The following is a 16,714-nucleotide window of genomic DNA, read 5'->3' as shown; positions in this document are numbered from 1 at the left end:
ACCTAGGAGTGGTAGTTTTTTCCCCATGTTGAGACACACAAATTCAACCTGCAGTTTATACCAAAGGTCCTGTTTCAATATTTGGTGTTTCTCTGCCAATTTCTGTTTCCAGCAATGTGTCTTAAATGTTTTATGTGACATGTCATGTGACTTTAAAAGTGTGTGCAACTGGTTTTGTGATTCTTACCTAATAGTATGTGAGTCAAAATTTCCTTCTAACATTGCTCAATCCAAGGAAATTACATATATAAGACAAGAAGAGGCCAGTAGCTAAAGCTGAAAGGGCAGCAACTCTAACAGAAACACAAGAAAGAATGTTTTCCTGATGCCATTGGAAACAATCTGTTCACTAATTGCTGCCTTCATGGGTTCTTGCCCCTTCTTTTGAGCCTGTCTGTACTGTATACTATTGGAAATAGGATACTGGATTAGATTATATATTTTTCTTATCCATTATGGCAATTCCAGTAAACCAAGAAAAGTTGGGAATGCATTTGGCATTTTTAACAGGTAAAAACAATCTCAGCCCTAGTATTAGTTTGGTTTATAATCTTCAGGCTGATCACTCACTCTGGTTAAGAAGGAATTTGACATCTACTTATCGATCTTACAAGACTTTGCATAAAAATAAGTTGTGGGGAAAGAGAGAGAAAGGTGGGAGAGGAAGGGAAGGTATAGTTGGAGGGTTAAGAAAAAGTAGGCTGGAACGAAACGTGAGAGTGAATCATGATGAATACAGTCATATGTCTTGCAGGAGAAATAAAATATAAAAGGGAGGCACCTCCTTAAATGTTTATAGAAAGTTTGACCTAAAACTTGCTTACACTCAACTATTAATTTTGTATGTCAGGAGACATCAGGAAATAAGATTGTGGGTATGGAGAATAGATGGGAGGAAATGCAGACATTGGAAAAATGGCCCTGAGGTGCTACAAAGACATGCGCAGACTCCAGACTTTTGCGTACTGAAGTAGTGGAGTGGAGTGTTAGGTAGACATGTATGGAAGTTTTTGTAGGGTCAGGATCTTGCTTATGGATGTGAGGTGGACGGTGCAACCCCTGGCTTCTATGTTCCATATAAGGAAGGGGATAATGTTTCTGGCATTGTAGGTATTTGAGGATGTTAATGCTGACTTTGTTGTAGGGTTTTGTATACTTACGTTACTGAAAATATGAAAACAATGTCTGGCGGTTTTGGTTTTCTAATCAGTTACAAAGCACAAAATCATAGAACATAATTTGCCACTGGCAAATTTTTTTTAAAAACATGTTTGTTTTTTATTAATTTTCCAAGGATCAGTGTGGTAATGCATATAAAAATTACAATATGTAAAATGTGAAGTATAAAGCATACACGGAATTCCAAACATATAACACATCATGCCTCGGAGCGCATGAAATCCATATAGGACTTATTATATTATGGGAACAATATGACCTTGAGACCTGGTAGAAAACCCAAGACAAAAGCAGGACTAAGCTGTGTTCCTTAAGAATTTTTAGAGCATGCAGAAAGGGAACAAAATCCCATTGGAAAACTCTATTTGGAATAAAAGCAACATGGTTACACAAGAACTCGGCTTTATCTGTGTGATCCAATATGATAGTGAATAGATTTATACAAAATTGATGGTTGTAGGTGTAATCCTCCCCTCCCCAATACATTTTTGACATTAACATCTAGGACCATATTCCTTCAAATCATTGATATGAGACAATCTATACAATTACATTTTTTTTGTTTGTCCAAATCCGTGCTACTAATAATCATTTCCTTGAGAACTTGATACAATGGTTTCTTTGAAGCCTTCCCTAAAATGACTAACCTTAATGCAGGTGTGATGGCATATGCTTAGAATTCCTCCAGTTGTACATTGTGCTCAGGAGTTGGTGTGTGCAGGGCAGGAGCAAGTAGACATGGTGATATTTTCTGGAAACTGTGTGGCGGTGGTACAGACAAGCCTGTACTCACATGCACTGTTGGTTAGGCTCTGAGGAAAGTTATGTAACATGGTGCCTTGGGATACATTTTGTCTCGTTAAATGTATCTAAAAGAATGAGATGAGGCCATGTTGTCTTAAGCCAACAGCAAGCGGAGCCTGCTGACCTTGAGGGCTTGCTACAGGCTACCGTACCCACAAAAATGACATTATTTTCATTCCCATGCCCCCTACCTCTCTGCCAAACCATGATCACCTGCAATCCAATCACTGTGGGTGGGAAAACCTGTTGTGGTATTACAGATGGTGCATTTGTGACAAGGAAAATGAAGGGTAAAAATCTGCAACTTCCCGCTCCCCCCCTCAAAAAAACCCCAACAAAACCCTAGGAGTGCACCCGCACAAGCAGACAAGTGCATTTCCCAGGGGACAAACAGCAGTGGCACAATATGTGCGCTGCTGCTTGCCCCTGGGAAGCACCTGTGTACACATGCTCTGGCACATGGCATGTTGCCCTGGGTGGGGTAAGGGAGGCTGGGGCCAGCACCTGGGTTACCTCCAACAACCTTACCTAGGATCCTGAGGGCCTCCAGGGGCTGCAGCTGTGGTAATCTGGCAGCATAAAGTCTGACTGGCAGCCAGAGTATTGCCAGCCAGGCTTTGGTTTCTGGTGGCATACGCTGCCGCCACCTGCGCTACCCTGCTTTTTTTAAGGCATGTGGGTTTTTTAACACCAGGATCTCCCAATGTCAGAACCTCCCCCCCAGCATTGCAAATTAGCAGTGCGGGGAATGCCTGCATGTACGCTGTGTGTGGTGTACAGCACCACACATGGGTCTGCTGAACCATATACCACATGTCTGAGCTCATCTGTACATGCCCCAGGAGTCTAAAGAAAGCCTTCTGAGGCCTTGGACAGACAAATCTATGTAATTTATATCGGATGTACAATATAATACAATTGGATGTAATTTTATATTGGCTATGCATAATGATTATAAAATACATCTGGATCAGGACTAGACAGACATGCAACTATCTCAGAGTAGCTGCTGTGAGTAGCTATAGCTAGTGCTGCACTTTGGAGCAGATTCTAGCCTGTTTTGCCCTTACCAGACAAGGTATCCTGCGGTGGATGCTGACAGATGATACCTACACTGGTGTCATTTAGTTTTACTCCTGACACTTTCAGCACTAGTTCTCTACTGGCTTAGGCAAAATTACCTTGCTTTAAGGGTTTGCTTCATTTGTCTGGTACTTCTTACACCAGTGTATGCTGATTTTACTGCTGTAAAACTGTCATCTCTCCATACCATTAGTTCATATTTAGGCAATTATTATTTATTTGCACTGCAGTAGCATCCAGGATCTCTGATCATGGACTATGAGTTCTTCCCAGTGCCAGGTGTTATACAAAGACTAAAAGTAGGGGTCAGAAACCTATGGCCCACAGAGTCATTTGATCTAGCCCATGGACAATTTATTGGTAGAGGGCTTTGTCAGCAGTTGCTGCATCCTGGCACCTGCCCATCTTCCACTGACCTCAACTGGGTAAATCTATCCTGTAGCCCTAAAAGGTTGCTGACCACTGCTCTAAGTAGTATGGTTTTCAGATGTACCCAGTCCCTGCCTTGGATTTCACTAGGACCATGAGAATATTTGCAAATGACCCTGCTTTATTTTGTGTGGGTCTCTGTGAAATCAATAGGCACATACTAAAATTCAGTATGTGCCTACTTAAAATTACATTAAAAGCCTGTAAAATAGAGCTTCATATAATGCAGAAGGGGCATTTGATATACTTAAACATTGTCAACCTGGTAACAGCAATTTAATTAAAAAATCGGATAGATATACAATGGAGGAATGCTTCGGCTCTTTTATTTAATGTTGAATATGCACAAACATTTATTCTACACACAGGATTCAGTATCTTTGGATGTGTACCTTTTCCAAACTTCTCCCACACTCTTTGTACGTGGAATGAACTGTTTGAAAATTTACAAGTGTCTCTGAGAATCTCTTTCAGTTTTATTAATTAAAACCTAGGACCTTTAAAAAATAGCATCTGTTTTGCTTTTTCTTTGTCCCAAATGGTCTTAACAATGGAGAGTCAGACTTTCTGTATAGTTACAATATAACTGAAGCCTTGTATGCAGCGTATATTTGAAAAAAAAGAACCAGGTTGTAAGAATGCTAAGTCTTGGACAATTATATTGGGCCCATGTGAAGAGAAGAATTAACCTGTATTTTCAAACATCCATTTATTCTAAAGTAGGACCACAATCATTGAATTGTCTTAATTGTAATCATTGGTTTAAATACAGCATTACTGAAGGGCAGAGTTAAATTTGTATGGGTAACTGAACTGGGCATTTCTTAACATGTTCGGTTTTCTTTTATGTCTAAACTTACCTCTGAAATGCTTGAACGTGTAATGCTTAGTTTGGGGTAATTCCAGCATCTCTGTAATGCTTTTTTCCCCTGGAGCTAGGGTCAAATAAGCTGAATCCATTTACTTTTATTTAGGTATTTTTTATGCCTGCAAATCAGGTCTCCATACTCTTCTGGGATTGTTCAGAAGAGTATCCTGGGCAGATCTGACAGCAAGACCTCGCTGCCTTTGCTCACATCTACCTAAAGTCACAGTTTCAACTTTTACGATTGCTATTTACTGAGAACTAGGCTTCTTTAGACGGTGAGGACAAGAGTCCCTTAGAGCAGTGCATGAGACAGGAAGCGCAAATGATGAATACCAATAAAACAGTGATGAAAATGAGCATTCGTGGGGTTTGGACAGAGCATACATTTATACCAGTGTAACTGATCCTTGAAATGTGTAGACAGATGATTTTAACCTCTGCGCTAATATAACTAATTTGAAGCTCGTGTGGAGTTGCCTCAGGAAGAATCAGGAAGAAACTACACCAGGGTAAAAGCTGCAGGAATATAGTGGTTGTGTGTCTAGTTATCCTAGGAAACAGGTTTTTAACCTGCTCCCTGCCATCTAGTAACAGCTTACTGTAATAGCGCCTATCCCAGAATAGGTGCTTGTCTTTTTTCCCCCTTTGTATTCCAGCATACTTTACACTGATGTATAACAGCAGTGTTGTGTGTTCAGCCCTTCAGAGCGCTCTGATGCGGGGAACTGGTTTATTATTGCTTCATTATTTTATCTGTTTTTATGTTTTCTTATTGTAAGCTGCCCTGAGTCTTTTTTGGGGAGGGCGGCTTAGACAAAGAAATATAAATCTAGACAGATATAAAACTGTCATCAGAATTTTCAAAACTGGAAACACTTTTTATGGGTTTTTGGCTTGAAACTTTTTTTTTAAGTTAGTTTGCTTTTTTTCCCTAAAAGAAGTTTTAAGAATGTATCTATTGTTTTTTGTTTGTATCGGCTCTAAGCAGACTCAACATTTAATAGTTATCCTTTATTTGTAAGTGTATGGATTTATTGCAATGTTCTTGTTTTCTTCTTGGAATTACTCAGTTCCAGCTTATATAAGTGATGTGACGCACTTTTTCCTGGCATCTTACATTTTGTGGGTAAATGTTTCTAGCAGAGAGATTCTCCTGACCTCCTTGAATTAAATTATATTGTTTAGTTTCAAATTGTAACTACACTATAATAGCCTATCATAATGGGATATAACACCAGCATGGTGTCTAATACAGCCGTTCACAATTTGGAATTTCATCTCGTGAAGAATCTCGACATTTTAAAAACTGTTGTTGGTTTTTCTCCTGATTTGGAGTAAAAGCATATATATTTTTTAAAGTTTCTCAAAGCAAGGTAATTTCTGAAAACTTTTGCTTTTGAAAAATGTTTGTTTTGAATTGTTTCAGTATTTCAGCATTTTTATTTCGTGTCATATAGGATTTTCTTGTTTATTAGTTATTATGTTTACACTTGCATAATATGGCAGCTGTAATAGGGTACAAGATACAATACAATTACTGCTGGATTATATTATGACCAAATTTATTTTATTTTTTAAAACACTAAACAGAGTTCCTGTTTCTAGATCAAGATGTTCTAGATGTCACCCTGTTTCATTGCAACATACCAGAGAGATAAGATCCAGAGAGGAAATAAGATACTTCAATCCATGCCAAGTAGTAGCTATTCTAGACATTTTTAAACCAAAATATTTTGACTATTTTATAATGTGAGTAGTAATAAAAATATATAATGGCATACTACCCTCACTGACTTGTCATTAAAATAGGATAAACATTTAGAATAAAAGGAAGAAATTCAAAACAAAATTCCCAAATGAGAAATTGTAAATGTGAACATGAAATGCCAAAATTTTCCAAAACATTAACAATTTCCGTAAATTAATAACATTTATTTTTGCAATTTTAAAAAAAAAATTTTACAAAAAAAACTCCCTGGATGCCTTCAAACTATTTTTATTTTATTTAAAAAACAGCATTTCCCATAGAGGAAAAAGTATTGGTGACACTTTTTAAAAATTTTTTTTACCAGTTCTTTCTAAATAATTTTTTTTTTTTCATTACCAAGAAATACCATTTTCCAGGATTCAAAACTGTGTAGTAGGCAGGAAATATAGATTGTAGCTGAGATGTTCAAAGGTGCCACAGGTAACTGGCCACACAGCTCTAATTGACATTACTGGGAGTTGTATGGCTAAATCTCTTCCACAGATGCGAAAAATTTTGGCTTGTGCCCCTTGAATTAACCCATATTTTCAGTGAGTGTAATCTCCAGTGTTGTCCTTAGTTTTCCTTAGGAGTCTGTCTCCAGACACTTCTTGTAAGGCAATGAGTAATGTCCACATTCAATGCCAGTTGATGGCAGAGGTGAATTAGCCAATTGGTGACTTTAGCATGAGTCACTGAAATGTAACCGTTGCCTGTAAATTTCTATTTTGCACAGGCATAGAGTCACTTTTTATTGACCCTCATGTTTTGGGTCCATCTCATGTGTGAACTATGAATCATTGGTGTCTCATTACACTTCATGAGGAATCAAGCAAATTTGAGCTTTTGGCAGGAAGGATGCTTGTTCTTTGGCATTTTGCAGCTCTTGGCCTTTGTTCTTTCATTCTCCAGTACTGTAGTCCTCATTGCAGCTGTTTCAGTGGAATGGCCAGATTAGATTAGCTCCATCTAGACCAGTACTCTTTCTCTGACACTGGTCAGCCCCAGATGCTTCAGAGCCCCAAGGTGCTAGTTGACTCTGGACACTTATAAATCAGGTTAAAAGTCTCTTAAATTAGATTACCAAAGTCAGTTACAAATGGAATTAAGATGGAGATGCGCAAATTTAAGAATGCCTACGTAAGGGGTTGTACTGACTTTAATCTTACTCAGCTGTATTTACAGCTAACTTGTATTTCCATCAATTAGGAAAAGACCATAGACCCGATTCTCTTCTCTTCTATGCTGATATGAATTGGAAATGTTTCCACTAGTCAGTGATGAGAGAAACAGGTCTAATGAGTATAGTAATGACTAATCAAGGTGACACTGCACCCTGATATTACAAAAAAAAAAGGCTGTGCTGTACAATAATTGTATCTTGTCTGTATCTTGTCTCCAGTACTGGTCAAAACTGATTATTCAAAGGAAGGTAAAAAGCACTGCTCAGCAGAGATTTGGAGAGGATAGGGGAGTTATTCTGTGACCTTTTGAGTACAGAGGTCAAGGTTGGATGTGCTCCTCATAGAGTAGAGCCTGAGAGGTAGGGTAGCTGGTCCTCTGATATACTGACCTATTTAGCTTGGAAGAAAGTAGAAGTATTCAAAGGATGCAAGAAGCCATTAGTTCATCTAGGAGAGAAATACTCTCAGGTAGAAGGGATAGCTTCTACCTGAGAGTATTGACGAGGATGAAGAATGTGTGGATCAGGGTCTTTTTTATTCTTCTTCTTTCCATGGAGTTCAACAGATCTGGAGAAGTTTGGATTCAGATTCCATCCAGGAAGGACAGTGAGACAGGACCTGTGTTCAATGTCCTCACCCTGCTGGAAGCTGAGAGCACAGGAACCTTCTGGGCCATCATTGCAACACGTGATTTTTGCAGCAGTGCTGTCCCAGATGTTGTGGTGATGTCATAGCACAGTAGATGAAGCTATCCCTGCCAAACTCGTAACAGCTCAGATTCAATTCAGAGGGAAGTCATAACATGTGTGCCTCGGCAAAGAGCTGTTTAGGTTGCTTCCCAAACACCTTATGCAGGCCTTCACAAAATAGTCCACCTTGGGCCCCAGACACTTGATCTTTACAGATAAATAGTACACCAATACCTTTTGAACATTTGCCTAAGCACCTGTCGTAGCATTGCCATTGGAACAAAGCAGCTGAATCAGTAATAAATGCACCACGATAACACACAATTCTTATCTATAAGTGGGGTTTCATGACCATTGGTACACTTGAGCAAAGAGTCAGCTTACATTTTCACCTGCAACTTATATTGAAACTGAAGCACAATTCCAAATATTTTCAAAAGTAGACATCGTATTTTTAAAGCAGCTTTATTTTTCACACATAGAAGTTGCATGTCCAGGTTCTGGCTGCAACTTAAAGTGCTGAAATGTTACAAAATAAATAAATAATACTAAGACGGAGGAGGAATCTGTTCCCCTGCTGTTGAGAGATGAGATGCTTGTAGCTCAGACAAGCATCCACGCTGTTGAGTGCTTTCCTAAACTGTATCTGTGCACCTTCTGAGAGTTGTCCATCATTTTATTGGTGCTGTGCTAGAGTTCTTTTTTGGTTTCTATGCCTCTACCCCATGGCTTTTACTTCGGGCCTGATCCAATGCCCACAAAATTAAACATGAAGACTTCCAATGAGTTGACTCCAACAGGTGGTAGGTCTTGCTCTTTATTTTCTACTGGTCCACTATTACTTCATACTTCATACCCTTACTTTAGATCCAGAGGAAGCCAAGTAAGGCACAAAATAGCAACAATGAAGACAAATATCTAAATACTTACTATTGCCATTTTCACAGTTCTTTTTAATGCTTCCAGGAACCATGTTGGGAATCAAAACATCAGAGAAGCTGGTCATAAAGTATTTCCACTACCCCTGAAACTGAACTGCCATAAGATGACCATACCTTGAGAGAGATTCTCCTCTGACTGGTACCTTATGTTACTGGTGTAAGACCTCATAGCATTCTCCACCGATTTTGCAAAGTTCAGCGGTCTAAACAAGGTGGAAGGCAAGAAACAGTTTGTATGATCCCATAAATGGTTGAAGACACTGAAATAAAGCCCCTGGTAAATTAACACACAAACACTATACTCTGTACAATTATTAATGAAAAGCTCTCTCACCTCATCCTGAACAAGATGACTGGCTATCTTCACATGTAGGCATTCTTCAATACTTTAAAAATCCTAAAACATATTTTTACTCCTAATGCATTCCAACCGCCTAAGTATCTTCCTATGTCAGTCTAAATATTCAATACTCTTGTTTAAAAATAATATCCAAACACTTTCTCTTGCAAAAAAGAAAAGTGTGGGCAGGTTTGTATCCAAGCATTTCTAGACAGCAAAGGAATCTGTCCAGGGATTGTCTGTCTGATGGGGAGGAGATGAGATGAGGGGGCTGTAAAGCTTTTGGAATTTGAAAACCCCACTTCAATTTAAGTGGAATGTGCTTTTGTTCCCAAATGGATGGGCCTTGATCCAGAGGAGTTCAGGTGCAATAACTGTTACCAGATGGACAGCAAAAAGCAATGCAAAGAGGTGGCAAAAGAACAAATTTAGGTTTTCATTTCCTTAATAAAACTTTTCTCTCATGGGGTTGTATCCCTTCCCAGGGACATTAGGGTGGGGTGAGGGAGACGAGTACTGTCACTCTAGGTTGTATCCCTATAGAACAAACAGGATTATTTTTAAAGTGCAATATTTGATATATTCTTGTGTATATTACACCATATCCCTAGCTGGTCTAATTGGTGTATCTATGTTTATTTCAACGGATCCAAGTGGTTTTCGACATCTGAAGATCTATCCCATTGCATAAATGAACATTATAAGGTTCAATCCAGCAATGCACTTAAAACATTAGTCCCATTTATTTCAGTGGGGACAACTCAAATGCTTATAGTTAAACATGTTCTTAAATGCTTTTTCTGAGTAGAAATCTAACTTGCCTTTGAAAGTAAAGTACAAATCATTATTATTCATACAATGGCAGTTTGTTCATAGCATCCTTCATACCACTATATGCACAACAAAAGCTTTAGGCTGGGACTTTCATAGATACCTAAAGGAATGAAGTACTCCATTCCCTTTGGGCGCATCTACACAGGATGCTAACTATAGTAGCTGAATAATACTGTACAGTAGCATGTCACAGCACAAACAGAGCTAATATGCTATTAAGCAGTATTAATAGGCTACTGCACAGTAGCAACACTAAGAAGGTGATTGCTGGTGCTACTGCACAGTAACTTTGATTACTGCACATTTATTTAGTACTTGATTATATGAGTACTATATAAAGGCACAGTAACCACTACACAGTAGCATCTCGTGTAGATGTGCCCATTGGAATGTTAATTGAATTTGGGTATCTAGTTCCATTAGGAAAAGTCTGAAAACTCCACCTCAGAATGTGAGAATGCTGTTATGGACTTGATTCCTATTCTGTGATCCTATGTTAATTGGCTTCAAGAATTAAGGAGTTTTAATGGAATGAAGAATCAGTTCTATTGCATGGTGAACACAAGCCTTATCCTTAAGTGTTGGAATGAGAAGAAAAGGATTTATGGTGTCTTTATTTAGGACCTTTCTTGCTTGGATTAGACCTGAAAAAAGTGGTTGACAAGAACAACAGGGTTGGAATTATTTTGTACCTTATTGCACCATTAGCTTGGTATTACCCTTTCTACTTGGTGAAAAACTTAGGAATTGTAAAGTTAATCTATACCTGCTTCGGGGGCCATTTCTGGATATGGTACTAAGAGCTGATGGTCTCTGGTTTCTGTGAATAAGTGTTGAGGAAGAAGTAATGAATGGAGCAAAGGGATGGGTGGTTTGCTGAGCAAACTGTCGCAGGTAGAGTGGAGAATGGGAACAACTAAATTCCATCTTTGCTTAAGATGCCTTTTATATCCAGGACTGGTCTGAACAGGAACTGGATAGCTGCTTGGCTAAGTAACATGTCTCCATTCTTTCTGTACTAGTCTCCGATAGGTCTGTTCAACTCTAGGGTAACTGTAAACATCAATGACGTTTGCCTTCATTCCAATATTTCTTCAAAGCCTGTGCCATGTTGCGGTCTCCAGTGCTAGCAAAGTGAAACAAGGAGCTTACAGTTCAAGTGATTAGTGAGGAAAGGCAGATGTCCCATGCAAACTGAAGGGCTGATATTCAAAGTGTACCCATTGCACTGTGGGAGTCTCTTTCCATGACGAACTTCCGCCATGCAGGATGTTAACCAGCTCAGGTTTTTGCTTGATATTTCCATGGCTTGTCTTGCCTATAACTTCAAAGGGTTGGTTTTATTCAGCATATTTATATTTAGCAAATATGCTCAAGTGACAGACAGAATGAACAGAGACTGAGTCTTTCCACATTGATGTCATCCTGGGTATTTTTCAACTTTGCCTCTTGTGATGTGTTTCCTTGTTTCTTTTTATCCTCTGGAGGGAAACAGTGGGTTAGACCATGCAAAGTTCTACCAAATGAGTCAACAGCTGATGTGTGCCAATGTGATATAAAATAGGCCAGTACCTTCAATCCGTGCACCTGGCAGATATATACAATAGCAAATGGGGATGTCCAGGAATAGAGGAATTACAAAGCAGTTCCCAGGTGAGAGGATTTGTATTCAGGAAATCAGTACAACATAGGGGCCTAATAGAATATATCACATTACTGAGGACTGTTTGACTGTGATCCATAATGACATGAAGGCAGTGTTTCTTGAAACCAGTTAGTCTGATGCTAATGTATTCAACACAATCAAAGAAGTCACTTGAGTGACCTTTATAAAAAGCTCTGTGCTAGCTGACTATGGCTGTCTGTCAGCAGATGGTAGTGCAGCATGAAATGAGGCCAGTGGATTCAGTCATTGCCTTTGTTTGATATATAAAATAGCATGTGTAGTTATAAATGAAATGGAAGAATATTTGAAGAACATCTCACTCTTCAAGCCAGAGCCCCAGCGCAGAGGCAATTAAATGACTCTGATAAGTATCCTTTTCAACCTTTGTAGCTAGGACTGTGTGAAGACATAAGCCTACAATTTCCATTCCTTGAATGTATCAAGAGAACTTTGATTTGGAAGTCTATTAGCTGCAAATGATATCTTGTTTTGCCCTTTCCCTTTCAGAAGGGAAAGTAGCTTATTAAAAATCCAAGGTTCATGCATGCAGCTAAATATAGTAAACTCTGAGGTGCAAAAGAAGACAGGAAAAGTTTAAAAAAAACTTCCCAAGCCTGCTGATTCCCTACTAACACTCTCTGTATATGTCTGCACTGAGCACATCTACACTTTCATTAATGCACAGTAGTTACTGCACATTCAATTTAGTACTTGCTTAATGAAGTTCTAACTAAATGCACAGTAACTAGAGTTACCACTGCTCAGTAGCACTGGCGCACAGGTTTTTAGTGACACCTACTGCACAGTAGCATATTGGCATGGTTTTTGCTTAGCATACTACTGTGCAGTGTTATTAGGCTACTGTACATTAAGTGTGTAGATGCCTAATGTGAACAAAAGGTCCAACTGCAGCTCAGGTAAACATACCTGAGTTAGGCGCGAACTAGTTAGCTTGGGCAATGACAACAGCATACCCTGCAGTCTGTGCTCAGCTCCATGCTCCCGCAGCTATGCCACTATCAGTACCAAGGTAGCTAGTCTTAAAGCTTGCTCAGGCTTGTCTGTACAAGCTGTATTTACATCTTTGCATTGCAACATGGATGTTCCTTTTCTCTCACTACATCTCTGGAAGCAGCAATCTCTAGTGAGATCTTTAAGCATTCTTTCTGGTATTCCAAACAGGGCTAACTGAAACAAAACCATGTGGGTTGGAGTTTTGTACACTTGTGCTTACTTCATATTAAGGTAGGTGTGATTTTAAAGTGGACTATGATAAATAGGAATGAAACATTCAATCAGGATTAAAAATAACCACACATTGAGGCAATCAGGAGTTGGAATTGAAGTTTTCTTAAAGAATCCCCATCTGTAAACAAACTTTAAGCTCATATAAGGCAAACAATGATTTGTGATGAATGACTACTAGTAGCAGGCAGGCATAGACAATAGAGGTGTTTGAAGCGGGCTGTATTCGACTGGATTTGGATTGAGCCCAATTCAGAGGACAGTGATTTGATTTATTGATTTGGATCACTGTCCTGAATTGATTCAGCTGAATCGGAATCTGAAGATTCGATGCTGATTGAGAGAATCAGCAACTTGGCCATAGGCATAGCTTTAAATGTTTTTTATACGTATCTCAAGGTACAAGGCATGGCTCGTGAACACTGAGATCATGGGGCTGATGGAGCATAGAACAGGAGCGCAGCGGACCTCCTCCCCCCTGGCTCAGTGATCAGCCATGGGGGGACCCCAGGTACCCCCCCAGACCTAGGAGGCACCAGTTGCCCGGGTGGGGGCATGCATTCCCCGACGGACCCAGAAGTGGACCAGAAGTGCTTCTGGTCCACTTTTGGGTCCGCTGCCGAGCGCGCTGGAGACCACCCCGTGCTCCCCTGGGATGCTCCATCCTCCCCACCATCTCAGCATCCACAAGCCACCTGGTACCTTGAGGTATGTAGAAAAAACCTTTAAAGCTGTGTCTATGTCCGAATTGTCGAATCTCTGCGAATTGATTTGGAGGGTTCTGATTCGATTTGGAGAGATTAAAGGTTCTCCTGATTTGATTCAGATGTAGAGATTTGGCCACCAAATCGGGCCGAATCTCTGCCGAATCAAATCAGTGTTGAAGCTTTGTGCAGCCGTAATGGACAAAGCATTAGCAGAATTTAGTTTGCACGCCTAACTCATTGAGCAATGAGCAAGACTGAAAAACAAATACAAGTTCAATTGTCTACAGAGAGGTAAAGATTTCAAACACATTTGTGGATAATTCGTAAGAAAGTGCAAGATCAATGCAATAAATTGTGGATGAAATGTTCACTTAAGTCTAAGTAAATATTGCAATGCAATGGAAACCAGTCTTGCCCCCACCAATTGCATGATGGCAGGAACTGGAGGACAACAGTTCAGTTACCATCATCTCTGAGGCCCATGACATTTGTTCAGTATTCTAGACTAATTATGCAGAGGGAATAGGTCATTTCAGTTCCATTACAATGCAGTGAAACTGTTCATTGGCAATGCGTAGGGGGTGCATGTGGGTGCATATACATCCCCTGAGCTTAGCAGTACACCCCCTGTGAAAAGGCGCTACAGACACTGCCTATGGGCAGTCACCCCCCCCCTTCCCACCACAGACACTGACCTCAAAAATCTATGAATCTGTAAATCTATATGAATCCATGAAAATTGTATGTTTTAAAGTTTAATCCTAGTGGTCAGGATGTTGATGTTTTTCTCTTATTTCAAAAGGGACAGATGTAGCAATAAAAAGAAGGTACCAGTGCTAGTAACTTAGGATTGAAAGGCTCATCAAATCCAGGCCCCTGTGATCGCAGGCTGCTTGTCAAGCTCCATCTTAAAATTAATTCACTTGTTTGCCTCTACAGCTACTGTTCCTCTTGGAGGGCTCTTCCAGCACTTCACTTTTCCAATTATCTTTCATTCTAGATGATCAATTGAACTCAGAAGAGAAGAAGAAAAGAAAGCAGAGGAGAAACAGGACCACCTTCAATAGCAGCCAACTTCAGGCATTAGAGAGAGTCTTTGAGAGGACACATTACCCTGATGCCTTCGTACGAGAAGACCTTGCACGCAGAGTCAACCTCACTGAAGCCAGAGTTCAGGTAATGAACACCAGCAGCCAAACTCAGTTTTCACTCAGACTACTTTCACCCAGGTAATTTGGGTCAGCGAGGTGCAGGAATGCAGGAACTGAATGAACTACTAGAGTAGAAGTCTTCCTGTTATTAAGACTCAAATACACAGATGACAGAAATCTTGAAAAGTCCCATTATATTTAATAGGGTCAAAGTAGTAGAGTTATACTGAAATCATGTAGGGTGATGATGATACTACAGTAGACCTCAGAGACCCCAGATCAAGATTGAGTCCACAAAGAAATGTGTATCATACACTTTTATACTCATACAAGGGACAGAATTGTCAGACATGACTGAGATGCTGAAGTTCCTTTTACACAAGAGATTTGGTTGATGTCTGCTCTGTAGTCATTGCTTTGTTGGTGGCTTGTACAGGCAAACCTGAGTTAGCTAGCTTAAATATAGTTAGCTTAGGCACCGTTACTAGTATATTCACAGCAGGATGGAGTTCAGAGTGAACTACAAGACCCAAACAAGACTGCTCCAATAAGCTCCATGCTACCACAGCACCCCTGCAGCCAGTACCCAAGGACCTGCTACGTGGCAATTTGAAGTGGCTTCTGGAGCTCTTAACCCTTGGATTTGCTGCACATTAACCTTCTAAGTGTCTTAAAGCACTCATAATTCAGTTTAAAGTTATGCCACTCCCAGACAGGATTATTTCTAATCTGCATAACTTTACTCCTGTTCCATGAAGGTACGGACAATCTCCACAGCTGTTACACCCAAGTTGTAGTCCTCCAGCATCCCAGGATGCAATGTTCCTTCCTGAGTTAGGGCAGGGATGCCAGGGTGCAGTGGGCCTGGGCAACAGGAAAGCCAATGCTACAGCCCTGGAGCATTTGGTGACTACTGTGCCTCCTGGACTGGCTCACTGCACCAAATGCCCAATCACATTTGGACTGCAGTGCCTGTGTGGGGCAGCAGGCTGGTGCTCACTCCTCTCACTGACCCACGGTTGAACCTGTGCCCAGCCCCACCGTCTGCTGCAGTGCGTCCCCTGACCAGTGTCTGTGCCCCAGGACTGGATACATGCCTTGGTGGGGCCAAATGTCTGGAACAGTGTGGAGCTTGGCAGTTGCAACGTGGCAGCCCAAAGCCACTTCCTGCTGACCTCCTACTCATCCAGGCTGTGCAGGGTCTGGCCTCTGGCTCCCCCCCCATCTAGCTTGCCTAGCAGCGGCTGTGATGGGCAGATGCCTGAGGCCCCTGAAGCCCCTGGAAGGAGGTACAGGGATGTGACTTCCCAGGCTTGGGAGGCAGCTCTGAGTAACGCAGCCTCCCTGCCTGCCCTGTGCAGCCTCAGCCTGGACGGGCAGTGCTGAGCCCCATGCACCATACCTGGTGCTGCCTGGCTGCTACAGGGTGTTCAGGGACTTCAAATGCCTACTAATCACAGCTGCTGCTGGGTGAGTCAGGTGGAGGGAGCTGGTGGCTGGACCCTGCACAGCCTGGCAGAGCACAGTGTCAGTGGGAACCAGCCTAGGACTGCCATGCTACAGCTGCTGAGCTCTGCTGTACTCCAGCCACCTGACAGATGCCTAGGTCCTGGCGGCCCAATCCTTTTTCTTTTCCAGAGCTTTTCCCCCCATGCCACCATCAGCTGGACTGCTGGCCAGCTGGCTGCACCTGAGTTCTGAGGGGCCCGATCCTTTCTGGAGCTCGGGCAACCCAGGCAGGGGCGGTGCAGCAGAGCAGGCTCTGGAGCAATAAAGGAGCAGGCCCCTCAGAGCTCAAGCAGTGAGTTGGTCTGGGCAGCAGTGGGAGGCACTCTGGGGCTGTGGCA

At 41.1% G+C, this 16,714-nt stretch overlaps 1 protein-coding gene across 2 annotated transcripts in view; it reads left to right on the top strand.

Annotated features, from left to right (window-relative positions):
• PRRX1 (paired related homeobox 1) overlaps positions 1-16,714 on the top strand; it is a 73,622-nt gene that overhangs the window by 47,906 nt on the left and 9,002 nt on the right. For both annotated transcript variants that reach the window (XM_019530816.1, XM_019530817.1), the window contains exon 2: positions 14,717-14,892. In XM_019530816.1, coding sequence (XP_019386361.1) covers positions 14,717-14,892 — 176 coding nt within the window. The remainder of the gene's footprint in view (positions 1-14,716; positions 14,893-16,714) is intronic.

Source organism: Crocodylus porosus, unplaced genomic scaffold (genome assembly GCF_001723895.1).
Source record: "Crocodylus porosus isolate Cpor-Errol unplaced genomic scaffold, CroPor_comp1, whole genome shotgun sequence".
NCBI classification, from domain to species: Eukaryota; Metazoa; Chordata; order Crocodylia; family Crocodylidae; genus Crocodylus; species Crocodylus porosus.
The sequence above is the reverse complement of the archived record's forward strand: the minus strand, read 5'-3'. Positions and strand labels throughout refer to the sequence as shown.